The sequence below is a fragment of the Eretmochelys imbricata genome, chromosome 7, assembly GCF_965152235.1.
Source record: "Eretmochelys imbricata isolate rEreImb1 chromosome 7, rEreImb1.hap1, whole genome shotgun sequence".
NCBI lineage: Eukaryota > Metazoa > Chordata > Testudines > Cheloniidae > Eretmochelys > Eretmochelys imbricata.
In genome coordinates this window covers 31,326,520-31,353,954 of record NC_135578.1, presented here as the reverse complement: position 1 = coordinate 31,353,954, position 27,435 = coordinate 31,326,520, and the positions used below count along the sequence as shown (strand labels likewise).

Sequence of the window (27,435 nt, the reverse complement as noted above, 5' to 3'; positions counted from 1 at the left end):
AGGCCATACATGCGATACCTACCCCTGCGTGTGTCGTCTCAGTCGGGTCTGAGCTTGTTCAGCGGCCACACAGCTATCTGCCTCCCTCCCAGGCCAAGTCAGCGCTTAATTAGGTGTGCCCGCCTCCCAGGAGTGTTGGGAGTTGCACTTCCTCTGCAGCCCCAGGTCACAGGTAGTGGCTCACCGAAGCCAGAGCAGTGCTGTGCCAGGCACCGGGATTTCAGCCTCTGGCTTTTGGGAAATGACCCCAGATAGGGAATTTATGTGGGAGGGTATTTCCCAGACCTCTGTGCATCAAGGAACAATGAGACTTAACAAACAAGCTTTTCCTTAACATCTTAGCAAGGACTTGGAGATAGCCCCAATCCCCTAGTGGCTGAGCTTGTGGACCGGGGTGCCCTGGTGGCCTTTCTCATGCTCTGCTCGTCCAGCCAGAATAACAGCACAGCTTTCCCCATTCAGTGCCCAGCGTTCCACGCTGCCACACCCTGGGGCGGATGCTTGCCCAGGGCCTGCAGCTCTGGTAATAAAAGCTGTGCAGAAACCCTGGAAGTTCAGGATTATGATTTGCATACAGTTACCCAGCATGCATTTCCAGTCAGCAACTACTTCCTGGCAGCTCTAGTGTCAGACTCCAAGAGTGCATAGAGCCATTGAAGACCTTGATTTTAAAACGTACACCTCTCACAGAGACTGATGGTAAACTCTTCTTGCTGTGAAATGGAGAGCAAGCACCTCTGACTGTATAGCTCCGATAAACTGGGGTAGGGCAGGGGAATGAAAGCTACGTGGAGATAAGGGATGTTTGCTTTCCTTGCTCCCAGACAGCCACAGCCTAGAATCTCCTTCAGAAATGGTAGCAGTCTTATACTTGGAGATTCTCAGGGGAAAAGCACTATAGAAAGGCAAAGGGGTCCCTTAAGCAGCCTCTGCCCCAGTGCGGGAGGTGTGGTGGTGGAGATTCAGCCATAGGAAGATGAAGTGTCCTTGTGCAAGTCAAACTGCAGGTTGTAGAGGAAAGCTGGGAATGAGCGTTCCTAGTCCTGGGTCCCAGCCTCCCTAGCGCCAACTACCGGACCCAACTCTTCTCCCAGAGTTGAAAACAGAATCCAGGAATCCTGGCTGTATCCCTCCTGCTTTACCAGTTAGGTGCACACCTTTCTATATCTGAGGTTACTTTTTAGGGGAAGCTCTTCCGTGCTCTCTGTAGCTCACTGCTTCTCTCCATTACATGCTGGGGGCAGAGGCTTGCATGTCCTCCTGCTTTGTGGATGTGGTGTCGTGTCAGGTAACTTGCTTTAGGACAGGAGTGGGCAAACTTTTTGGCCCGAGGGCCACATTGGGGAATAGAGATTGTATGGCGGGCCATGAATGCTCACAAAATTGGGGTTGGGGCGTGTGAGGGGGAGTGGGGATGGGGATGAGGAGTTTGGGGTGTAGGAGGGTGCTCTGGGCTGGGATTAAGGGGTTGGGAGAGCGGGAGGGGGATCAGGGCTGGGGCAGGGGGTTGGGACATGGGGAGAGGCTCAGGGGTGAAGGCTCCGAGCGGTGCTTACCTGAAGCGGCTCCCGGAAGCAGTGTCATATCCCGTCTCCAGCTCCTACGCGGAAGTACAGCCAGGTGGCTCTGCATGCTGCCCCATCTTCAGGCACTGCCCCTGAAGCTCCCATTGGAGCACCGGAGGGGGCCATTGGAGCACGGAGGAGCCGGAGTGGGGACATGCCACGTGGTGTGGCCCCAACCCTGTGCCCCTGTTTTGCTGAAGCGCCAGAGCAGGGCCAAGCCGCACGGTGCGGCCCCTGACCCAGTGCCCCAGCTGGAGTGCTGGAGCAGAGCCGAGCCGCATGGTGCAGCCCCTGACCCAGTGCCCCTGAGCGCGGCCAGCTTAAAATAGGCCGGATCCAGCCCATGGGCCGTAGTTTGCCCACCACTGCTTTAGAGCCTTTCATCTCATGTGGGCGGCATCAGAATCTCAACCCTGATGATGAGCCACTTTGCAGTGTGTCTGCCACTGGTTCAGCGGCCAGGCTCCCCTCCTTCCAAACACCCTGTTGTGCTCTCCCTGCCCTGCGCTTGCTGACATGCCATGTGCCTCCCTAAGAAGGGAGCTGTTGCTGTGGAAACTAGCTCTCTGAACCACTTCCAAAGGGGCCTGCCTGGTGGGCTTCGAGGAGATGGAAGTTGGTTGGCTGGTTACTGGCTGCTACTCTATATGACATCTTTGATCCTGTATAATTGAGTTAGTTCAGCTCCCCGAGTGATCCCACTGCAAACTGATTGCTGCAACAGTGCAGATTAGGTTGGATAATTATGTGTACTGCAGTAGCACCAGGAGCTCCAGTTATGTACCATTGTGCTAGGCACTGTACAAACACAGAACAAAGGGACGGTCCGTGCTCCAAAGAGCTTCCAATCTAAGCAGAAGAGGAAAGGTGACAAGGGGATACAGGGAGGCCAATGGGGGAGTACAAGGAAATGATGAGACAGTATTTTTTAGCCAGCTAGTGATCGGTAACTACTAAGGGTCACAACATACAGTGGATGGAGCTATGGAATCTATGAATCCCCTCTGCCTTCCAAAGTCACTTTGTCCATGCTTCCCCCAAATACTAAGCTTTAACCAGACTTTTTGTGGAAAATTCTTTATGGGCACATGGACTATTGAGGTAATGGCCCTTTGTGGCTCTCATATCTCACTTCTATTTCTGGGAGGTGTCCAATGAAGGAAGTCGTATTAGCTCTTCCATAGGGATTGGCCTCCCATCCAATGAGGATCCAGCCCAGTGCTGGAGAGGCTGTGTTGCTAGTGATGCCACCTTTCAAATAAGGCCTAAAACTGAGGTGCTGACCACAGACATCCATGATCTGTATTGCAAGGAGTTTGGGTGGTAATCCCAGTATCCTGGCCAATCCCCAGTTTGCGTTATTTTAATCTGCCTCTCTAGCTGATATCTAATTGTAACTCAATATCTTTTTGTCCAAAACTGCTTCGTAATAAACAGCTACCATGCCTCATCTCAGAGGTGGCTGTGTTTCAGTGGTTTGTGATTTTTTTTTTTTTTATTATTGAAATCTAAGATGATATTGCTAGCAGCTGTCTATTGGGCCACCTGCTAGAAGAACAAATACCAGAGCACTAAGGCACAGGAATTGGGAATTGCCAGTCTGGATCAGACCCAAAGTCCATCTAGCCCATTATCCTGACTAACAGCGGCCAACACCAGCTGCTTCAGAGGATGGTGTAAGAAATCCACCATGGGGAGATGTGGGGTAATCTTCCCCCATATATGTATGGCTCAGCCTGGTCTATAATAGATCAACAGAGATCAGCTCAAGCCCTGAAGCATGAGGTTTAATATCCCTCCCCAAATTTTTATCATTCGTTATGACGACTCCTGTTTCCTCTCCCTTCTGTGCTTGGTTCCATAGCTGAACTTGGGATGTTTTTAACACGCTCTGCAAATAGTAGCACATACATCCTGCAGGATCTCAGCTGCTCCAGCATGTGGCATTTCAAGGGATCTGTCACTAGTCAGTGCCATGACTGAGTGTGAGAACTTTCCTGACTGAGCATCCTCTAGCTAGATGACCCCAGTGAAACCTCTCACTGGAGGCTGCTATAGGCAACCTGATTGGCTAATGGAATCTACATACATCCCTATGAAGAGGGAAGGGGATCTCAAAGAGATGGGCAGCTCCTCTGAGATCTTTAAAAATAATCATCCCTAGCTCTTCTATAGTTCTTTTTCATCAGTAGATCTCAAAGCGCTTTACAAAGGACATCAGGGTCATTACTGACTGATGGGAAGCTGAGGGATAGGGAGGGGCAGTGACTTGCCCCAGAATCATCCAGCAGGCCAGCGGCTAAGCCAGGAATAGACCTCCTGAGTCCCAGAGTGGTGTTCTATCCATTAGGTAACACTGCCTCCCACAACTTCTTCCTCATGGAGCAACGAAAGCAGCAAAGGTGTTGATAGTTCAAGCTCTGCTCAGCAGCTGCAGCAGGTTACTGTTTGACTGTTTGCCCCATGGAAAATGAATCAAGCCCTTGATCCTTATGGGAGGGGATTCTATGTCCCAGATGCTCCAGGAGAACTGGCTCTGCTGCTGACCCTTCTGCAGAGGGGGTAGAATAGGCCCTTTCAGAATCAGGGCAGAGGGGCCAGGACTTCCTCTTACCTACAAGGAAATCAAATAGACCAGCACTCATTTCACTGTAAAACAAGCTTGCTGAAATGGGAGCTTTTCCACAGCCAGTAGTTTAATTAGATGTGTCTGGAGTTACAACAGGAGCTTGGTGTGTTTCTTAGAGTGCAGCACAGGGTCAGCTGGAAGGTAAAATGGAGACTCAGGGAAGGAGCACTGCTGTGAGCCTGTTTGAAGAAGTAAATGGTGCTCGCCTCCTGCAGAGAGACCTGGGGGCCAAGGGGAGTCATAGCGAGAATGTTAAGCTGTTCTTGGCAAACAGCTTCCCAGCAAGCTCCCAGAAGAGCAGCTTAGATTTAGACTGTTTGCAGACAGGGGCTGATCTGGGGATCAGTAACAGCACTCGAGCAACTCCAAACCCAGCATGGCTCCTTACCCAGGCAATGTTACTCCAGGCATGAAACACCTTGGCTCTGGGGTCATGTCAGATAGGAGGAGACTTGTGAGGCAGGGACATCCCAGCAAAGAGAACATGAATTCAGCTACTGCCCAGAATTGGGAGCACATAGCCTGGGTTTGGAGGTGGGAGTGGGGTAGTTCTCTCCTTGTTACAATCTGTCCCAGCGCAGGAAATGATCCCATATGCCAGAGGGGAAGCGTTAGACAGTGGACAGGGGAATCTTGCCATGGTTGGGGTGCAGTTCTCAAGGCTGCAGCAGGCAGGAGAATCTTGTTTGTCATGGGCCCCAGTTTAAACATAGAGCTGTTTTGCTCTTGAACTTGTAATGCGGACAGCTCAAACCTCCTGCTCAGACCTAGAGGCCTGCTGGGTGGATTATTTTTGCTGTGCCTTGTATTAAACTGGTCTCTCCTTCCCATTAGCTTCCCACGCTAAAGGCTGTGATGAACGCATGGAGGCTTAAAGAACGCCCTTGCAGAGCAGAGGGTAGGCAAGCAAGGAGCACAGTACCTCTGTTTTTCCTAAAAGGCCAGCTTCATGGAATAGCTAGAACAAGCAGCCTCTGCGGAGTCACCTCTGTGAGGCATGGGTTCATGGCATGCTTTGCTTTTAGTTTGTCACATGGGGCTCTGATGCCAAGGGCTCCTGCGGCTGGCCTGACCTTGGGAAGCTGGAATCTGCGTGGAGTGGAGAAAGATAGATCCTTCTGTTTGTTGGATTTGGAGATGGAAGAGATGTGGCTCTTGCTTCTGCCACGATTCCCATTTATCCTGGAGAATAGGAATATCCTGGGTTATAGTAGCAAATGCTGAAAAGGGAAAAGTTTTAGAACAGAGATGAACCTTCTCGTGCTTCAGGGCTTAAGCTAACCTCTAACCATTGGGGACTTTTCCAGGGGCCAGGTCTTCCCCTAACACCTACTATTAGGTTCTTGCGCCATTGGCTGAAACGTTCAACAGAGCTTGGGACCAGGTTTGGGTCTGATCCCGGCTGACCTCTCCTTGGCTCCATTTCACTTCGGTGCTCGAATATCCAAGCTCACTGGCTTTGGGGAACTGTGTGTATCTGAGTGCTCATAGACAGGAGTTGGAACATTTCTTATAAATAGATCCAAAGGCCACTCCCCTGTGCATCACACCCAGGCATGCTCAGCTCAAGCAAGAAGATAATGGGCTCCATGCAGGAAGTATCAACTGAACATCTCTTCCCTAAGCTATGCAGGAGGTCGGACTGGATGATCACAGTGGTGCATTCAGGCCTGAAAATCTCTGAATCTGTAGGAAGAGAGGTGACTCTCTCTTCCTTGATTTTTCAGATTGGCAGGCAGTCTTTTCCCCATGCTTGGCGTAGCCCCATTGTGCTAGGCATTGTACACACAGCTGCGATGGTTTCTGTCCCAAAGAGCATGCGGCCTGAAGACAAGCCAAAGAGTTGGGGGGAAAGGGATGCAGCATATAAGCAAAGTGATCCATGATAGTAGATGTCATGTCACGATGAGGGGTGTTTGTCTGTGTGTGCTAGAGGGGAACTAATAAGGACAATGAAGGGTGGCTGAGGCTAGCAGGGTAGAGCCCGTGAGGCAGTAGGGACGCTTTCATTGTATTTTAAATTCTGGACACTCATCGTCATTCCTCAGGCCGTTTTAACTGTGTGCCAACCTCTGAGGTGTAATGCAGCAGCTGTTGTAACGGTTCCCAGCAGTGCTGTACAACAGATTCATGATGGGGAAGAGGGACACTGTTCCCAGCAAACTGCAGGGGAGTTCAGGAGGTAGAGCTGGGTTCAGGTTGACTTAACACCCCTGTCCTCGTAGAAAGTGGCATACAGTCTTCCACGATTGGCAGTCCTGATCTGCTCACAATCTTACGCCTCTTTGGGAAGACAGCATCTCAGGCAGGGCTTTGTTCCTGAACACTGTGCTGATGCCTTGTGCCGAGTAATGGGATGGGGAAAGTCACCCACAGCCCCCTGCATTTGTCCACCCAAATAACTGACCTGGTGTGGTCAATCTTGAGACCCTACAGCCTGTGCAGGTGATGGTTGAGCACCCGCTGTCCATGCCTAGTGAAAGCACATCCTCGCCTGGCACAGAGGGGTTAAGGTTCTCTTTGGCTTTCCCTCTGCTTGGTATTCCCCCTCCCTCCTTCCCTGTCAGGGCATGAATTATAGATGAGCAATGCAGCAGCTCCTTGTTAGCATAGTGGCTCACCTGCCGAGGCGGAGCCTGGAGAGCCAAGGCCCACAATGTCCTTGAAGAGCCAGACCCGAACAGTGCAGGAACCCAGAGGGAAGGGTGTGTGTGCTGTCTAAACAAATGTTCTCAGCCTATGTTTTCACACTGTGGAGCCAGCATCCCTGGGTCGAATGGGGGCACAGAGTGGTACCTGGCTTCCAAACACCTTGGGGGCAAAGGGGAACCTCATTTCCATCTGTATCTTACCTCCCCTGATTTGGGTGTCCCTCTAGACAAACAGCTGCATTTCTGCTCTCTCCGAAAACTTTGAGCGCTAGATCGCTAGTGGGCAGTATTGTGTGGCCAAAGAGGTGTTTTGGGGGCTTGTATCCTAGCCTGACCCTGCTGCGTTGAGCTTGGTGTTGCTGGCTGGTGATTTGTTCTGGGGAGTGGCAGCTGAGGAAAACATCCCCAGCAGATGCAGAGCTGAAACAAGCCTGACTGCCCTTGCGTACCATTTGGAGGAGGCCTAACGTGGTAATTTTTTTAAGTCCAGAAGCAACTCTATACACAAAGCAAACTTCACCTCAGCTGATTCTTCTGAACTTGAGAAGAATCTCACTCCCCTCCTCCCCACTGTGGGGTAGGAACGGTAGTCTAGTGGGCAGGGGGCTGGACTAAAGCTCAGGACAGCTGCATTCCATTCTTGGTTCAGCCACAGACTCCCTCTATTTCTTTGTATTACCATAGTGGCCAAGGAGCTCCTGTCGCAGACTGGGACCCCCATTATCTTAGGTGCTGTACAAACACACAACAGAAAGATGGTCCCTGCACCAAAGAGCTACGGTGCCTTGTTGCCTCAGTTTTCCCCACAGGTAAAATGGGGGTAACCCTTCCCTATCCCACCGGAGGAGTGAGTCCATAAATGATTGTGAGGCACTCACATACTACAGAGATACAGGCCTGAATGATGAAATTAAAGTAATTGCCCCTTATACTGAGTCTGAAAGCCGTGTGGGGCAGGGACTGTGTCTTTGTGCTGTGTCTGTATAGCACAATGCACAGTGGGATCCTGTCCATGACTGGGGCTCCTAGGCACGCCTGCAATATCAATAACTGTGGAGAGTGTGCGTAGAGGTTACTCCTGCTGACTGTGCTCCTCCCCCCTGCAGTGGGGCGGCTCTGTGGGTGGGCCCCTTGGGCCCACTTGTTAGTGCTGAGGACTTCAGATGGTATTGCCAACCCCTTTGGGCTTGCAGTGTTTCTTCCAAGCTACTCAACAAACTGTGCTCTTCCCCCCGGAGCAGGATCCGTTCCCTGCCACGGGGGTGTCTGGAGCAGCCTCCTTCTGCACCTCAGGTGAGGGAAGGTTGGAGGGAACTCTGCAGCTGGTGGGCCCTGTGTGTGTCTGTTTGCAAACCTTTGCCTGGCTAATTAAACAGCAGCTGCTTCCTGGTTTAGATGAGTTCTGTCTCTTGCAGGAGCCTGATCTTGGGGCTGGCTGGGGATTGCCGCTAGCAGTAGTGCTTGTTTGCGATCTGCTCTGTGGGGTTGAGTAGCTGAGCTATTCCAGATGGACCAGCTGGAGGAATACCCTTAGCCCTGCTGATTGAGGGGATTCCGGGAGGGTTTCGTCTGGGCTCATAGCTAGCAATCCTATAGGCAGCACAATGAAAGCGTATCGTGGCAGCATCGGCTCCAGCACATTGCCCACATACCCCCTCCCTTCCCTGCCAGGGTTCTCTGTGCTGCTCCAGGCAAAGGCTTCTCCTACCATTGCCTTTTCTACAACAGATGCCAGTCTGACACTTGAGACACTACAGTGCCTTCTTCCCCTTCCCAAAATCCAGGTGACTGCTAGAAGTGCCAATTCCTTGTTGTCTGTAGGTCCTACTGAAATACAAACAACACCCTTGCATGTCCCAACTAGGATGCAAGATCAAGTCATGTCGATGCAGTTGCCAGTAAGTTCCCCTAAGACAGGAGCTTATAACAACATAGATCTGTCTGTCTAAGGCACTTACCTGGCCCCCATCACCATAGGATCCAAGCTCTTCCCAATACTCTTGCTGGGCAGGCCAGTGCTCTTATCCCATTTTACAGGTGGTGAATCGGGGCACAAAGCCCATAGGTAAAGTGTTCAAAAGTGCTTACTTCCCTTTTCAAGATGGTCTCAGGAACACTGGCTCCTAAAACTTATTGACTTCCAGATAGACTTAGGGCTTGTCTGCACTGGGCTGCAGGGTGTGAATCGCAGAGCGTACCCGAGCCTCTCGTACTAACTGCCCTGTGTGGACACTGCTGGCGCGAATGAAAAGGTGTCTAGTTCACGGTAATGTAGTCCTGTCTGAAAGAGGTCAACCTTAACATGAACTGGATACCTTTTAATTCACACCACCTGCATCCATGCAGGGCCGTTACTGTGAGATGCTCTGGTGTGTTCTGCGATTCACACCCTATAGCCCTCACTGTGACACAGTGTAGACACAGTGTTAGGCTCCTACCTGTGCCAGTTACTTTTGAAAATGGGATTTAGGTGCTTGTGAATATTTTTGCCCAAAAGGCTTTTTCTATACACAACTTGAAGTGGTTTAACTATCCCGCTCTTGTTAGAGCTGAACAGCCCTGCTGGTGGAGGTGATGGAATCACGAGGCCTGTTGGATAAGGTGAATCGGAAGGTCGACAGGGTGGTTCCCTTTGTGACTGCTCTGCACTTCGGGAGGCAGGATGGCCCAATGAATAGGGCACTGGCATAGGACTTGACACCTGGGTTCAGTTCCCTGCTCTGCCACAAACTTCCTGGGTGACCTTTGGGCAGGTCGCTACGTCTCTCTGTGCCTCAGTTCCCCATCTGTACCGTGGAGATAACAGCACTGTCCTGCCTCACAGGAGGATTGGGAGGGAAATGCGTTCGATCGTGAGGCACCCAGTACTGTGGTGATGGAGGCCATATAAATACATTACATAGAGACAGTTCTAGCACTATAAAGGTGCTTTATACCAGTGCAGCTGTTTCCATACAGGAAGAGAAATAATCTACCCTGGTGTAAAGGCGCCTTTATATCTATGTAACTGCATCCACACCAGGGCTTGTACTGGTAGAATTATATTGCTAATCACACACGCCCCAACTGACACTGTTACATCAGCACAAAACCTGTGTGTAGAATAGGCCTTGGACTCAGGCACTTAGGGGCCACTTGGAAACGGGACTTCAGGTGCTTCTGAAATCTTCACTCTAAGTGACTTGCCCAGAGTCATCCCGGGAGTCTGTGGCAGAGCAGGAACTTGAACCTGGGTCTCCTGAGGCCAAAACTACACTAGGAGCTGCTGCTGGCATAGCTCTGTTGGTCAGGGGTGTGAAGAGGTGCAAGTCCCAACCACAGAGCTGTGCTGGCAAATAGGGCTTAACCAGAACTGTTTCACAGGGTGGGGAGGGGGACTGGAATAAGCTAGATAGACTGATGAAAGTGCAACTCTGTTGGTATAAATGGGGTTCACACAAGGAGTGCTTTGCTGGCTAGAGCTCTAAACACTGGGATATCCCTAGATAGAAACTGCTTCTACTGAACTGACCCTTCAGAATTGTGGTGACTGGATTCACAGCCTTACTTCAGACTTTCTCAAAATGTAGCCTGAAACTCCCCCACCTCAGGCCAGTATTCCTGAATCGCAATGGCCCCCACTTATCCTTAGCAGGGCTTTGCTTTGAATTTGCATTACAGCAATGCCTCGGCGCCTGCACAAATACAACAGAGTCAACACAGCTTTTGTAAAGGAAAATCATGCCTTACCAATCTATCAGAATTCTTAGAAGGGGTCAACAAGCATGTGGACACGGGTGATCCAGTGGATACAGTGAACTTGGACTTTCAGAAAGCCTTTGACAAGGTCCGTTACCAAAACTCTTAAGCAAAGTAAACAGTCATGGGATAAGAGGGAAGGTCCTCTTCTGGATCGGTAATTGGTTAAAAGACAGGAAATGAAGGAATAAATGGTCAATTTTCACAATGGAGAGAGATAAATAGCGGTGTCCCCCAGGGATCTGTAGTGGAACCAGTCCTATTCAACATATTCATAAATGATCTGGAAAAAGGGGTAAACAGCGAAGTGGCAAAATTTGCAGATCATACAAAATTTCTCCAGATAGTTAAGTCTAAAGCAGACTGCAGAGAGTTACAAAGGGATCTCAGGAAACTGAGTGACTGGGCAGCAAAATGACAGATGAAATTCAATGTTGATAAATGCAAAGTAATATACATTGGAAAACATAATCCAACTGTACATACAAAATGATGGGGTCTAAATTAGCTGTTACCACTCAAGAAAGATCCTGGAGTCATTGTAGCGAGTTCTCTGAAAACATCTGCTCAATGTGCAGCAGCAATCAAAAAAGCTACCAGAATGTAAAGAACCATTAAGAAAGGAATGCCGCTATATAAATCCATGGTACGCCCACACCTTGAATACTGCGTGCAGCTCTGGTTGCCCCATCTCAAAAAAGATATATCGGAATTGGAGAAGTTACAGAGAAAGGCAAAAATGATTGGGGTGACGGAACCACTTCAGTTTGAGGAGAGATTAAAAAGACTAGGTCTGTTCAGCTTGGAAAAGACAACTAAAGGGGAATATGATCGAGGTCTATAAAATCATGACTGGTGTGGAGCAAGTAAATAAGGAAGTGTTGTTTACCCCTTCCCATAACACAAGAACCAGGGGTCAGCACATGAAATTAATAGGCAGCAAATTAAAAACAAACAAAAGGAAGTACTTCTTCACACAATGCACAGTCCATCAGTGGAACTCATTGCCAGGGGATGTTGTGGAGGCCAAAACAAAAACAGGATTCAAAAAATAATTAGGTAAGCTCATGCAGGACCAGTCCATCATTCACTATTAGCCAAGATGGTCGGGGATGCAACTCCACACTCTGGGTGTCCTAAGCCTCTAACTACCAGAAGCTGGAAGTGGACAACAGGGAATGGATCAGCTGATGATTACACTGTTCTGTTTGTTCCTTCTGAAGCACCTGGCATTGGCCACTGTCAGAAGACAGGGTACTGGGCTAGGTGGGCCATTGGTCTGATCCAATATGGCCGTTCTTATGTTTTCTTATGTTACGTTCAACACAGTACTGGCAGTCCCTGTCCCAGAGAGCTCACTGTCAGAATAGACAAAGGATGGGAAGGGGAACTGAGGCACAGAACGGATGGGACTAGTACATCAGGTCAGTGGGAGAGCCAAGAATAGACAACCTAGTGTCTTCATTTTCTATCCAGTGCCCCTAGCCGCCATAATCCAGCCATGTATCTGACTCTGTGTGATGCTGGGGGAGGTCATGTCTGAACTCCTAGCAGTGCATGTGCCTAATCCTCTATGAGGCTGGTTTCTAGTGAAGGGGGAGGGAGTCCAGTACTGTGTGGCCTGCAATTCCAGTGTCTGGGAAACCTTTGGCGGCCTTTACTGGAAAACACTTCATTGTGTAACCCCAAAACATGCTCATTGCTTTGGGAAGTGCTAGCCAGGTTGCCTGTGTCTGAGCTGGTAGCTCCCAGATTGTGTCATAAAGAGCTTGTGGAAGTGTCAGGCTTTGCCACTCCCCTCCTGAGTTGTCTAGGGGGGATCCTATTGCCATGAATGTGGAGAGGAAATGAACTCTCAGGGGAACCCTATAATTGATTTATAGAGAGCAAGGGCAGCCCTGCCAGGCACTGCACCTGCCTGACCTCCAAAGGGTTAAGTTAACTTTTGGCACAGGCATGCCTTTAACTTCAGCTTTCTTGGCAACTTCCTCTGATCTCTTCCTCCTTTGTACTTATGTTACATGAGTGCCTGGCTAGACACCCGCAGTAAGGGAACAGGTGTGGCTGTTGGCTTGGGGAGTGGATGGGAGCAGTGCTGGACTTGAACCTCTTCTCACATTCATCTCCCCAGCTCTGTTCCCTTCTCTATTTTCCCTGGAAACACAGAGGGTGCAATTTAATGATTCCTGTGTCTGGATTCGCAAAAAGAAAAGGAGTACTTGTGGCACCTTAGAGACTAACCAATTTATTTGAGCATGAGCTTTCGTGATGCAGTGAGCTGTAGCTCACGAAAGCTCATGCTCAAATAAATTGGTTAGTCTCTAAGGTGCCACAAGTACTCCTTTTCTTTTTGCGAATACAGACTAACACGGCTATTACTCTGAAATGTGTCTGGATTGTGGAGGGTGGGAGTCAGAGCCCGAGATGGAACCTAGGCCCTCCTCATTAGAGTGGAGGACTGGGAGTCCGGACTCCTGGGTTCTATACCCAGCTCTGGGAGGGAAGTGGGGCTGATTGGGTTAGAGCAAGGAAAGCTGGAAGTCCAGACTCCTAGGTTCCGTTCCTAGCTCAGTCACTGTCCTGCTGTGTGACCTTGGGCAAATCACCTGACCCTTTTCTGCCTCCATTCCCCTTTGTAAAGTGGAGACAATGTTCATACCAACTCTGAGACAGGTGCTGGAGCTAAAATTTCACACACAATGCTGGTTATTGCACAGATGTATTTGTGCCTCAGTATCCCCGACCTGCAAAATGGAAATACCCTGGGGGGGCTCTGAGGCTTAATGGAGGCAGAAGCTATTACTGGATCATTTGTCTAGGAGGGTAGTGGCAGAATCTATCCCACCGAGATATACACTTGATATCTTTAGCCACTGATCTGTGGTGAGTCTTAAATGTGCTGGGTTAAGCTGTCTCCTCCCCTGGTGTAAGGAAGGAAGGTAGCCCACTGTGGGTTGGGTTTGTTTTTCCTTCCTGGGTAGAGCGTTACCCAGGAATCCACACTCAGCATTGTGCCTTACTGATATGGGGCTGGTGCCAGGATCCCGAGTGTAAAGAGTTTGCGGCGATGCAGAGCTCTTAAAGTTGGAAGGGCCTGTTAGATTAAGTGGTCTGACCTCCTGTATTACACAGACCAGAGAATCCCTCCCACTTCACCCAAGATTGAGCCCTCCTCAAATAGCACAGCAGTATGGGTGGTGGGACTCTGGCGCCTCCCTCATTATGGGGTGGAGGACTGCACTTGTGGGTTTGCAGGGTTGTTCTAGGTAGTGGAGGGGTGTCCCTGCCCCATCTGTGTCCCATGACTGCAGGAGAACGCTGGTCTTTCCATCTGGCTCCTGCTCCTCTACAAAGCAGCGTGAAATGCTTTCCCGCAAGGGGCTACATAGAGGGCAGCAGTGGGGCTGTTGCATACACCAGCCCCAGCCAAATCCTCGGTGGGCTGTAGTGGCAATGAAATCTGTTGATTCCTTTCCTCTCGGGCAAGTGTGGGCTGAGCCTGCGCTCCAGGCATGTTGGGGCTACTGCCAGCCAACCAGATTAACTGGTGTGTTTTCTGTGGTCTCTGTGTGTGCAAGTGGGTGAGGGGTTAGTAGCATGTTGTTCCTCATGATCCCTGGTGACCTTGCATTTGGGCTTGGCTTTCAGCCCCTCCTATGCTGAATCCCACAGCATATCCCATTTAAAAGGGCCTGAATGAATTTCAGGGCACTTCCTAGTTAACGCATGCTGGGGCGAGGGTTTTCCTATCTCATGCTTCAGGGCACTGGCTTCCCGGTAGAGATCAGGAAGGGAACCCCCTCCCAATGCATCATGGCATAGCCTGACATGTGCATGGAGTGGAGACGAGGCCAGTGGAATTGGGGTTCAGACCCAGGGAGGCTGGGCAGTGGTGGCTGATCCCCACCCCTGCACTGAAGAAGGGGCTGGGCAATGCTCGCTGGAGCATAGACAGGGCCCAAAAAGGTTTAACCCGTCTCCTGAGGGCTCTATCCTGCCAGTCAGGGTGAGAAGCTAGATACCAGAGTGGGCCCCGCAGGGCACGCCGGGTGGGGACACTGAGCCTCAGTTCGACACTGGGGAAGGGCACGACCCTTCGGTGGCTTCCCTCAGCCTAAGTTGTTGTGTGTTTATCTCCACAGCCGGCGCTGGGCCACACGGAGTCCAAGCCCAGCAGCAAGTCCAACATGCTGCGGGGCCGCAACTCTGCCACCTCCACCGATGAGCAGCCGCACATAGGGAACTACCGCTTGCTCAAGACCATCGGCAAGGGCAACTTCGCCAAGGTCAAGTTGGCACGCCATGTCCTGACGGGGAAAGAGGTGAGACCTATCTGGCAGGAAGGAGGGGGAGCAGCATGTGAATGGAAAGGGTGTGGGGCCAAGCCCATAGGCTGGGATACAGGATAGAGGCCAGGGCAGATGTTCCTAGGCTGGGGCGGCGTTGCTGCCAGGGGCTGGGGCTTGATGGGGAGAGGGATGTACCTTGCGACGATGGAGTGTCCATGTGACAATCTCTCTAAGACTTGATCCCTTCTGCTGACTATTTTGTTGTGACCCCAAGCCTAGTGGCTAGAGCCAAGGGGAATCTCAGTATCTGGTCTTGCTACTGTGTGACCCTGGGCAAATCCCTTCCATCTCTGCTTCCATTTCCTTCTATGTAAAAGCCTCTTTGGCCTTTCTTCAGGGTCTGATGTGCTGCCGAGCAGAGTCTGCACCACATCTGGGCAGGCGCGGGGGGGGTTGCCCCCTCTGACAAATGGGTAAGCTGAAGCACCAGGGGAGGCAGAACCCGGGTCTCCTGACTCTCTGGTATGTCTACACTGCAGTTAAAAACCTGCAGCTGGCCCTTGCAGGGCTCAGGCTAAGGGGCTGTTTAATTGCGGTGTAGACATTCAGTCTCAGGCTGGGCTCTCTATGGAATGGGAGGGTACCAGAGCTTGGAGGCTGAACATCTACACTGCTTTTAATCAGCTCGTTAGCCCGAGCTAAGTCAGCTGGCATAGGCCAGCCAAGGGTGGCTCACGGCAGTGTAGACATACCCTCTCAGCCCTGCACTTGAACCACCATGTTGTGCTCTCTCCTGCTTGGAGCGCTTTGCGAGCCTGTGAGGCCTCCAACCCGGAGCAAGCGTGTGTGCTCAGAAATGCCAAGTACCATTCGTTGCCAAGCTGCCAGGCACCCGGCCCAGGCTCCCACTCTCCGGAGCAGATGGCAACAGATGCACCCCAGCACGTGGCTCTGCTGCAGCCACTTGGGCCGTTACAGAGGCAGCCCTGAATCCTAGCCAGGGGCCAGGCAGGTTTATGCCACTGCCTTAGAGCCTTGTGTGCTTGTGGGAATGTGCTAGAACCCTGCTCTGCTCTGCAGGTGGGTGGAAGAAACCAGCCTTGTGTCTGCCTGGCTTTCCTATCCCACCCCTCCAGGACAGGCCATACAGGCTGGGTGGGGGGTGACTAAGCCCTGCTTCTCCTGCAGCATTCCCCCACCACCACCCCCAGCTGCACCTCTCAAGGGGCTGCCTAGTCTCGGGAAGGGCCCTGGGGGCAGAGTGGGGCGAACAAACTGGGGAGTGATCGAGACCTTCTCTTGGCTCCTTTAGAGGCTGGGGCCCCGCCCCTATGGGCAGCTCAGCCAGGCAGCGCTCCACACCAGGAGCCAGGGCAGGTGCCATTGTTCCCTCTTCTTTGGGGAGGCATGTGGGTGTTCGTTCGTGGGGCACACATGTATTTTTCACAGGAACAGAGCAGGCCCCATCCCACCATGTTTTTCCCAGGATAGGGAGCAAACAGAACCCAGCAGCTCATGGGTGGTTCTGCTTCCCCCCGCCCCTCATACAGCAGCTCTACTGGGCTGTCTCTTCGGGATGGCGGGAAGGGGGAAGGGCAGCCAGTCAGATGGGGGCATTTTCCCTTTCAGACACCCCCCTCCACCCACCCCACCCCCCGCGAAATACCAGAGAAGTGGTACAGCTCTATTCAGTTTCCCATGGGCTCAGAGTCCGTTGGGTGAGTGTCTTTTTCCCCGCCTCCCAGCTCTGTAGGCTGTAAATAAGCCTTGGTGGCAGTGTGGAAATACCGGTTTGTTCACATGGGTCCTGCTGTTTACACAGGCTGAAGAAGCCGGTTATCTCCAGCCTGAAGCCAGCGCCTGTTTCCCAACAGCTCTTGTAGCATTGTCACTGCTGAAACACCCCGGCTGCTCTTGGAGCGCATCTGTGTTTGCAGCCTGCCCCTGCCTATGCTGCAGCCCAGAGCACTGGATTTGGAGCTCAGTTAGCACCAGCCTAACTTACCCGCCCCCTCCAGCTACTGCAGTAGGGTCTGTGTGAGGGGCAGTAAGGGGCTTCCACTGAGGGGGGGAGGAGAAATACCCTGAAGGAGGGGGCTGCAGGAAGAGGAGGGGTTTTCTCATCCTGATGGATGGGCCCAAGTGCAAGCACAGAAGCCAGGAAGATGTGGGGCTGAATACGTTCATGGCAACTCCCCAGGCTCTGAAGAGTCCTCCCTCTGTCCTACTTCAGCACATGCTGCCCCCCCAGCATTAACCCCTGTCCAGACAGGTGGGAGGGATTGATCCAGGTCAGCACAGGTCAGTGCTGTGAGACCTAGCTGGGATCCCCCTAGTGAGCCACATCCATCCCTGGGGGTCAGTGCAGGATCGTCCCCAGTGCCTTGTCTAAGTGTCCTGACTCATGGGGCTCCCGCTACATCCCCTGGGAAAGTTCCACAGCCCAACAGATCGGGTTCCCAATAGGTCTTAGCTTCTTCTTTGGTCTGTTTTAACTCTCTCACATCCAACCCATCATTTGACCATCTCTTCCTTTGCCATAATGGCCTTCAACACCCATGATCAAACACCTGTTGTCCCGGTCCAGCCCTGGCTTAGCCTGTTGGCTCTCCACCTAACCCCTCCAGCCCTTTCAGTGTCTCCACTGAACTCTGACCTTGGGGAAGAGTTAAAGGGGCCTGGCAGGGTTGCGGGCTGTGGTGCTGCTAGGCTAGCCAGGCTTTTATAGCTGCACTGGGGCTCTGCTATTGTGTGTGTCCCTGGCTCTGAGGGGAATGGGGAGAGGAGGCAGCAAGCTATTCCTCCCTGCTGTGCATGCAGCAGAGGGTTTAGGATCCAAGGGAGGATGAAGTGTTGGTGTTGGGGCAGGTTTGCTGGCCTCCCATTGCTGACTGAGCCTCTGGAGGGAAAGGGGAATTGCATTACCCAGGGGGTCCTGGTTGGCTGAAGTGGCAGCTGGCCATCCTTTCCCTGGATCGTGGTTCAATGGGGCTCAGGGAGCTATAGCTCTCCTTTGCGAGACTTGTATTTACCTGACATGCTGGCTTCCAGTGGGGCTGCTATAGCCAGTGGCTCGCGCAGGCCAGCTCGTAACCAGTGGTGTGTTTGCTGTAAAGGCTTTTTCAGCCTAGGGCTTAATGCCCGTGAGGAAGTGTTTGAGCAACATCTGTCCTCTGCCAAGGCCCGGTGGGCTCCAGATTAGCATCATGACCGAGGGTGATACCTGCTGAAACTCTGCTGTGTGTCTTGCCTTTCCTGGTCCTACCTGGTCTTGGAGGGGTCCTGTCTCAGTGCTTATGTATGCACCAGGTTGCTTTAGATTGATCTAGCTTCAGCCATTTCCAAATGGATCTAAGGCTTCACGCAGGGGATGAGTACAAACTGGGGAGTGTGTATGTGGATAAAGCCTTGACAGGAGTGTCAGGTGGGGTAGCAAGGGCTTGTCAAGCAGTGAGAGCCAAGCTTGGGTGCCTGAGGGAAGGTGGAAATACCTTCCCCACCGTCATCACTGAGTGCCATCCCCCTGTTGTGGGTTACTGGGTTAAGCCGGCTAATCCCAGCCCAGATCGTTGGCCTCTCTGGAGTGCTCTGCCGCATGCTGCTCCCGGAACCTGCTGATGTGCTCGCTGTCTGCCACCTCTGAGATTAGCCAGCAGGCTCTCTCAAAGGGATCGAAGTTGAACACAATTTACTGCAGGTTCCCTACCCGACTCCAGGAACCTGCCACGTGTTTGTGTGACACAGAGTCACTGCTTCATACCCGATTGGTCCAAGTCCTTGAGCCAGGATGAAGAACGGCCCCCACAGTCTGTCTGACACACACTGCCCTAAAATCTGAGTTTTCCCAAGGCTGTAAATTGCCTGCTGGCCTGCTGCCATGCCTGTGCTGGGCCTGCTGGGGGGCTTGATGGAACAGAGACGCATTGTCGTTAACCGGGGCAGCAGAGGCAGCAGCAAACAGCCAGCCTGAGGGTTGTCGGGGCCTCCATCCTTGTTTGCGCCTGCCTAGGATTCTCCCTCGGGCATGTTCTGCTCCAGCTTGTCCAACGCTACGGGAGAGATAACTGAGCTCCCCTCTCTCCCCATCCAGGTGGCTGTGAAAATCATTGATAAGACGCAGCTCAACTCATCAAGCCTGCAGAAGGTAAGGGCCCTGCCTCTGGGTGTTCAGACTGTGGGCATAGCACCCTGACAGCAGGAGGTGCTCTAAGTATTGCCTCCCCCCTAGTACCCCCTTCACTGTCATGGTGATGCTCCGCAATTAAACAGAGTAACATCTCTGCCCAGCTGCTCGTGCTGTGTTCTGAGCCCTGCACTGTCCAACCACCTGCCTGTATAGGGGATTGGGAGCGTGGGGGCCTCTGGGATAGCAAAACCGAGTTCCAAGGATTCAGTTTGCCAGCATAACTGGCAAGGCGTGTTGTACTTCTGCTCTAGCTATTGGATTTGGGAGCTAGGGCTCTGGGTTCTGTCCCCAGCTCTGGGAGGGGAGTGGGTTCTAGTGGGTTACAGGGAGGTGGCTGGGAGCCAGGACTCCTGGGTTTTACTCCCAGCTCTGCCTAAGTAGAATGGGAGAGACTACATGTTGCCTACCTTCCTGAAGTACTGGCTGAGTGACACTACAGAGCTGTGCCCCATGAGGTCAAAGCTAAGCAATGGGGTGCCCAATGCTCCATCCTGCTGAGGGCTGGAGGTCAGTCAGCCTTGGCCTGGCACCAGGGGGTCATGATGAGTCATAAGTGGGGTCCCTAGAGTAGTGTGGGGGTGTGTGAATGCCCATGGGCACAGAATATCCCTCCCTGGGAGCTTGACCTTGTGCCCATTCTCCCTCCCCCCCCCCCGCCAAAAAAAAAAGAAAAAAAAGGAATACAGTTCTGCTTGTGGGAAGCAAGTGGGGCAGGGAGCCCACGCCAGCTGATCCCTTCAGCATGCTCTGGGGTGCGACTGCTCCTCTTGACCGCTCGGCAGATAACCCCCAGCTCCTGCAGGAGTCGGTCTCAGAATGGCCAAGGCTGTCACCAATCCTCCGTCCGCATGGGTCACCAGAAGGCCATGCAGGAGGTGCAGCACTCTGTGCCCAGACTACTCCGGGTCCTGTTTGACTCAGAGCCTGACACCAGCTGCCCTGCATGGCTTGGCAGCTGTTGACGCAGCCTTGTCAACAGAACCTGAGCAAAGCGGCTGAGCTGGCAGCTGCTGTAGCTTGCAGGTCATGTTAGCACCCAGGGAGGGACAGGCGCAGGGCCTGGACCATGTGGCCTCTTGTATCCCATTCTCCCCATGTCAGGATGCATCTCTTGGAGCGACCTTGCCTCAGTGGTCCTCACTACCCCCTGGTGTGTCCCTCCCTGCCGAGATGTAGGTCTCCCATATCTTCATCAGGCCTTCATTCCACTTCCCAGCACCACCTCTGGTTATACCAAGCCCCCTACAATGGGCTGGGTCCCGCTGGAGTGGAGGATGTGGAGCCCCTCACTGGATGGGCACTGTTGCCAGAGGAATGCCAGCCCTAGGTACAACAGAGGCTTCCCCTCCAGCCAGACTTGAATAAAGGGAGCTGGGAGATGTGTGCTCAGGAGCTTTCCAGCCGCCCTCCTGCCATGTGAGACCAGGGCCTGTGGCCCTGGTGATCTGTGTGCTGCCCTATAATGCACCTGGCCATCTGTGGAGGAGTGATCCCTGCCAGCTGCCAGCTCCTGCCCCTATGAATGTTGGTCCCTAGCTTCTCCAGCTCAAGGCATAAGCATGTTGCGCCTTCCCCCAGGAAGCCAGAGCAGCCTGCAGAGGAATCCCTCCCCCCAATTCTAAAGCCAGCCATAGCAACCGTCGCATCCCCGGCAACCAGCACAGAGCTCTGTCCACCTCCAGAATCAGCCTCTCCAGCTCATAGGCTTTGGGCTCTGCTTTTGGCACATCCTGGAAGGGGGTGTCTAGTGGGTGAGGATGAGCTCAGCCCTGGGCCTCCTGCATGGGCACCAGCGCTGCGTTTAGCCCCTCCCTGCCCTGTGAGCTTCCAAGTCACAAGGCAGTTTAGTGCACTGGGCCCAGCTGTGGCCATGTTGAGGCGGAGCTGAGGCTGGAGGGGATGCTGAAGCTCTCTTTCCTGGGGGTTTCTCACCAGCCCAGCTGCTCACTGCCTTATTGTTTACTATGGTGTCCTGTAGAGGACTCTGGTAGATCAGAGCCCTGCTGCGCCAGGCACCGTACAAACGCATGATGGACACAGTTCCCTACCCCAGAGAGGTTACAATCTAAGCACAAAGCCCTAATGCCTGACCCTGGGGAGCAGCTGTGTGTTGAGCAGTGGCTTATGGGATGTGCCGAGGACAGAGGGGAACTCTCCTGTGGGAAGGGCGTGTAGCATAGTGGGTAAAGCATCGGGCTTCTGGTGCAGTATCAGGGCATGCACCTGGGTGTGTGCATGTGGCTTTTGGTGGCCTGACTGCTTTTCTCTGGAGCTCTGAAGAGAGACGTGCCTTGTCCTGCTGGAAGGCTCTGTCCAGGCTTGTGAGCCAGCACAGAAGGGGTGCCCTCGCTGACTAGTCCCGATGGGGTTTGCACCACTGCATCCACTGAGAGTCTCTGAAGTGGCTGGTGGAGGCATCCCTGTAGCCATGAGTGGAGAGCAGAGCTGATCCCCTCCTGTTTCTCTCTGTGCTGTTTGGCCCAAGCTATCCCTAAGTCCTTGGCTGTACCCCAGCCCCAGATGGAGATGGGGCTGACAGATGGTTGCTGGAGGAAAAGCCTTTTGCTGTAAAGCCTCAATAGAGCCCCTTCCTAGAGCAGGAAGTTGGGGAATAATGCCTACAGAGAGGCTTGCTGCTGTCTTAGACTGTAGCACAGTGGGTGACCAAGATCTAGTGAGCACTGGCTCACTTGTGGCCCAGATTAGGCGGGAGCGAGCGCAGCTCTCTGGGGAGCAGGGAGCAGTGTGTTCTAGCCCACCTGTGTCCTGGGCTAGCCGGGAGCAAGCACCGATCTCTGGGAGCAGTGTGTTCTAGCTCACCTGTGTCCCGGGCTAGCAGGGAGCAAGCTCCAGTCTCTGGGAGCAGTGTGTTCTCTGCTCAGTGGACCATCTGGGAAGCTGTTGAGGATTCCTCAGGGCAAGGTGGGAGATACATGTCACTGCATCCTGGCCAGGCAAGAACCCAAGTGGACAGCTCCTGGGTTTCACACCTGGCCAAGCTCCCGCCAGTGTGGGGCATTTGTGGATCAGGTGAATCCTGAGCTAACATTAGTCCGGCATCCAGAGTGACTGGCTCTGTGCAAGCAGCCATGGCGTCTGAACATCTGGCTGCCAGTTTTCAGTTTGGCTCAGTCTCCAGATGTTTGCTGGGGAGGTATTTATAGCTCTCTCCCATGTACGGTCATTAGTGAGCCCATAGACCATTTAATTGCTGTGGTTTTGGGACGCAGAAAAGGGGGTGGGCTGCGTCTGCGCTGCCAGCTGTGGGGGGGAGGCTTCTCCTGGAAATCACGCTGTCACGTTCCCGCCAATTCCCAAAGGGAAGCCGCGATGCGGAAACCGTGCCTGGGATGGGGCCCCACTTTGTGCCCAGGCCCCAAGGCACGTGCCCACAGTAGCAGGACCTGGGTAAATGCGGCCAGGCTTGTGCCCAGGAGCAGGGTAGCACTCAGCATGGCATCCCGAAACCCTCAGGGATCTTCCCTGGCAGGTAGGTATCTTCCCCCCCCCATCCCCTTCTCGATAGGGAAACTGAGGTACATACACAAAATTCATCAGTCCCCTGCTCTCTCCTCTGGCTTCTACTTCCTTTCCAGAGCCTGAAGCTGTTCACAGGCGCCCTGACTGCTCCAGTGGCCAGAGCACAGTCCCTGCAGTAGCTGTCACTGACCCACGGCCAGTGTGCCTAGAGCCCTGCCCTGGGCCCTCCTTGCTGATGTCGGAGGCGCCAGCGCAGTGTTCTCCTGCGCCATGTAGGACCACATGCTGTGTGCTGGGAAGCAGCTCCCCTGTTCGGGAGGGTTTGTAGCTGGCAGCAGGCCCCCTGAGGCGGGGGAGGAAGGGGCGACTGTGTCTGCTTTCCCATGGGCTGCAAGTGGGCCGCATCCACTCAGCTGTGTCACGCAGGAAGTTGAGCAAAGGGCTGAGAATCCAGAGACTGACCTCAAATTAGCCCAACTCACAGACCCTCCTGGAAAGGAAAAGATTCCCCCCCCCCCTTCCTTCCCCCCACACACGGAGGCTGAGCGAGCAGGGGCATGGAAGATGCCGAGTGGGCGTCCCTGCAAGCCAAGACGTGAGGTGAAGGGAAGGAGGAGAAAGCTCTGGGTTGTCTGTGGCTCGTTGCCTTGGTAACGAGGCAAGTGTTAGTCAGACACTTGGCATCGTTACCCGAGAGATAGCTGGGAGAACAGCGCTGGGGCCCATGTGTGGACGAGGGCTCAGCCCACGGGCAGAGCTACGGGGTGGGGATAGCTAAGTGGAGAAGGCGGGTCAGCCCAAGACAGAGCTGAGGAGGTGGTGGGAAGCTGTGTGTGGAAGGGGGGACACAGCCCCACATCCCAACCATTCCCGCTCGCCTGCCAGGCTGGGCATTCAGCCCAAGCATACCCCATGGTCTGGCAGCATCTAAAGCATAGTCCCCTCCAAACCCTGAGACATCCAGGCAAATCCCAGCACCCAGGGGGCCTCACTGTCTGGCCTCAGCTTGGGGCCTGTGCCAGTGCTTCCTCTGTGGCCCCACCCACCTGGATCAGGAGACGGGCAGATGCCAGCATGGCAGTGCTGTCCCTGTGGGTTGCGCAAGGCAAGGGGGCAACTCCAGCCCCTTCCCTCCAAGGGATATCTGCCGTGGGGCTCCCAGACAGACACAACTCCTCAAGCCCCACCCCACCATCAGCAAAAGGTAGCAATGCCCTGGCTCAAGACATGATACAGAGGAGCCAACCCTTCAGACCCACGCGTGCTCCAACTCTCAGTCCCTGGAGCATTGCCCAACCGGTTTCCCCTTGAACCCTTGATGGTACACCGAGCAGCAGCTCAGTTTGAGCTGGTGCTCACCCACAGAGCCAGATGCTTCAGGGAGCCAGTTCACATGCTGACATGCAGCCACCTCTGTTCAGGGGCATCACACACAAAGGCCCTGTCTACTGTGCACCGCACTTCCCATCACAAAGGAGATCAGGCCCCAAAATCCTGTACCGGCAGCTGATTCAGTCCACACCAGAGGTGGCTGCATTTCATCATCATTGCCCTAGGGCAGCTCTGGGCTCCTCTGTGGCAGAAGGTGCTGGATGAAGTGACATCCCCTAAGATGACTGCATTTCCAGTCCAAGCTCAATCTCCTGGTGGTTAATTGCTTGTGCTGGGTTCTCTCTTTATCTTTTATGCCCCGACCAGCCACCTGAAGGTGAGAGAGTTAGTGTACCTCTGCTCTGCATGGCAGGAGGTAATGTGAACTTAATTCTCTGAATTAAGCAGCTGAGACCCTCCTGTGTCAGACTAACTTTGAGGCAGGGTGGCCTAGTGGCTACATCACTAACCTGTAACTCAGAACTTCTGGGTTCTAGTCCCAGCTCTGCTGTGACCTCTGTGCCTCAGTTTCCCCATCTGTAAAATAGGGATAGTGATACTGACCGTCTTTGTAAAGCGCTTTGAGCTCTACGGCTGGGCAGCGCTATAGAAGAGCCAGGGATTATTAGCATAATTGTGTGAGGTGCTCTGGTGTCTCTTCTCTTGTGGGTGCATCCACCTAGCCCAGTCAAGGTGGCAGGATGATCAGTCTCAGTGTCCAATTACCCCGGCTGGTTACACACAAGTGGATTGCTTTGTTAATTAATGGATTACAGTAACAAGATCTGTAATCTGGTGGGGATTCGGACCTGACCCCAGGGGAGGGGTAACGCTCTCCCACTTAATGAAATTGCTGTGTTGTCCAAACACACGCTAAGCCGCTCAGCAGCCCTGTTGGGGGGCATTGTCCCTCTGCTTCCCGTTTCCAAGATAGCTTTCAGACCCTTCTGCAGTGCAGCAGCCTCCTCTGGGAGCTGAAACCTGGGACTGGGGAAGGGAGGCAGGACTCCTGGGTTCCAGTTCCTGCTCTGTCTGTGTGGCCTTGGGCAAATCAGTTTTGCTTCCTATGACAGTGCTGCAAGATCCTCAGCTTTTGACAGGCAGATGGGTCTATGGGGTTGGTGGCTATATGGGCTGGCCACCCCACTCCAGCCTGGTCTCAAGGGTCCTGGTTCTGTGCAGTGATCCCTGGAGTAGGGGTCTGGGCCTTTGGGATACACTGGCCTCGTACTATTGGGCCCCCCTTGCTGTTTAACCCCAGCTGCACGCTCTTGTCTCTGCTTTATTCCAGCTCTTCCGAGAAGTGCGAATAATGAAGGTTTTGAATCATCCCAACATAGGTGAGACTGTGCACACAGCTTGTCCCCATCCCACGCTCACTCGTGTGCTGGGAGAGGGATGGCTGGGACGTCCAGGGGCAAGCTCCCGCCCACCCCAGTGGGGAATGCAGGCTCTAGCTGGTGAGGGTGAAATCCCCCAGACAGCTTATACCCTCAGGGCTGGAGAGCCACATACCCAAGCCCTGGTGAGCTGGATTTCATGCTCTTGGCAGTTCTGGGTTGCAGTTCGCGGGCACATGGAGAACTCCCAGCGCTGATCCGGGCACGACTGCTAATGCCAGCACTGGATGCTCAAGTGGGCACAACTCCAGTTAATGTGAGTGGGTTGGTGCCTGCACCAGGTTTGGCCCCGAGAGCCTCCTGCCATCACCAGCAGGGGGAGCACCAATGATGCAGCTGGCCTGCCACAGCCCCCAGCTCGGGCCAGCACAGGCGGGGCTCAGAGCCTGGAGCTACACAGGGTGCCCACTTCCCCCTGCTTTGTGTCTTGCAGTTAAATTATTTGAAGTCATAGAGACGGAGAAGACGCTGTACCTCGTCATGGAGTACGCCAGCGGGGGTAGGTGGGGGGGGACCCATAACACCCTTCTGCCCTCAGCCAGAGCAAAGGCTTCTGGGGGGCTCAGGCCCACACCCTTCTCCGTGTAATGTGTCTGTCACTCCCTGCAGGTGAGGTGTTCGACTACTTAGTAGCCCATGGAAGAATGAAAGAGAAAGAAGCCAGGGCAAAATTTCGACAGGTTAGTTCTGCTCCCGGTGACACGGGCCCTGACCCCTGGTGTAGGGGTGCTGGGCATGGTGTGGGCGTTAGCACACAGGCCTCTGAGCTAAAGGCCACCTGAGACAACAATCCTGCCATCCCCAGCTATGCCCAAGGCTGCCGAGGAGAGTCTGACCAAAGCTGGCTTTAGCCTTGTGAAGCTCTGGGATGCGACAGGAAATTTTGGCGGCTGTGTAGGGGGCGCTCACATCTCAGTCTGTAGTGGTGCCAGTGTGCTCAGATACCATGAGGTGCGGGAGCTGGGCTCAGCTGTCCTTTTGAGCTGTACAGTGAGGCTGAGGGGGACATAGGTGGATAGTGAAGCATGATTGCATCCCCTTCCCTGCACGGGCAGCTCTGTCGTGAAGACCCCCCTGCATCTTGTCCTTCTCTTCCCTTCCAGATAGTGTCTGCTGTGCAGTACTGTCACCAGAAGTTCATTGTACATAGAGACTTGAAGGTAAGAGACACCCTCAGCAGGGCATGGTGCTGCTAGAGCCCCTGTTCAGATTGCTCCTGCCCCTCAAGGTGCCAATCCCACTCCATTGATCCCTTCCCCTCAACTGGCTGTTGGACTCGCCCTCAGTTTTGTCAATGCCTTTGCATCCCAACTCAAAGCCCCATTGGCTGTCCTTCCTCCCTACCCTGCGAGGGATGCCCAGGCAGCAGTGACCCCCCTGCCATGTTGCTCGTACCCTGCAGGCCGAGAATCTGTTGCTCGATGCCGACATGAACATTAAAATCGCCGACTTTGGCTTCAGCAATGAGTTCACGTTTGGGAACAAGCTGGACACGTTCTGTGGGAGCCCTCCCTATGCTGCGCCCGAGCTCTTCCAGGGTAAAAAGTACGACGGCCCCGAGGTGGACGTTTGGAGCCTGGGCGTCATCCTGTACACTCTGGTCAGCGGCTCATTGCCCTTCGATGGGCAGAACCTCAAGGTGAGTGGGCACGGCACCCCCACCTCTGCCACTGGCAGTTCCCCCATGGTGCATGGGACAGGCCTATTCAGCCCCTGGCACCTGTCCCCCCGACATGCACTGAGGGAGCGCTGGGCATGCTGGGAGCCTGCATACACATCGTGCGCACCCCGAGTAGGGGTGGGAGCCAGGACTCCTGGTTCCGTTCCTAGATCTACGACAGGAGTGGGTAGAGCAGGGGGCTGCGATTTCTGGGTTCTGTTCCCTGTTCTGGTAGGGGCGAAGTGTCTGGTGGTTAGAGTCGGGGGGGCTCAGAGCTAGGAGTCCTGGGTTCTGTTCTTGGTTCTCTGACTTGTCTGACCCTGGTAAGTTGTTGTTTTTTTTCCCCATCTGCCTAATGAGGATAATCACATCCCGCACCTCTCCTTGCATAACAGACTTGGGGTTTGTGTGTGTGGACATCATCTGTGTGTGCTCACGTGTGTCTCCGTGCACCCACCTCCGGCCC

The 27,435-nt window shown here is 53.5% G+C and overlaps 1 protein-coding gene across 8 annotated transcripts in view; it reads left to right on the top strand.

Annotated features, from left to right (window-relative positions):
• Window positions 1-27,435, top strand: part of MARK2 (microtubule affinity regulating kinase 2) — a 104,723-nt gene that overhangs the window by 61,967 nt on the left and 15,321 nt on the right. For all 8 annotated transcript variants that reach the window (XM_077820992.1, XM_077820991.1, XM_077820988.1 and 5 more), the window contains exons 2-8: window positions 14,726-14,905; window positions 18,963-19,016; window positions 25,201-25,249; window positions 25,743-25,808; window positions 25,919-25,989; window positions 26,413-26,469; window positions 26,712-26,948. In XM_077820992.1, coding sequence (XP_077677118.1) covers window positions 14,726-14,905; window positions 18,963-19,016; window positions 25,201-25,249; window positions 25,743-25,808; window positions 25,919-25,989; window positions 26,413-26,469; window positions 26,712-26,948 — 714 coding nt within the window. The remainder of the gene's footprint in view (window positions 1-14,725; window positions 14,906-18,962; window positions 19,017-25,200; window positions 25,250-25,742; window positions 25,809-25,918; window positions 25,990-26,412; window positions 26,470-26,711; window positions 26,949-27,435) is intronic.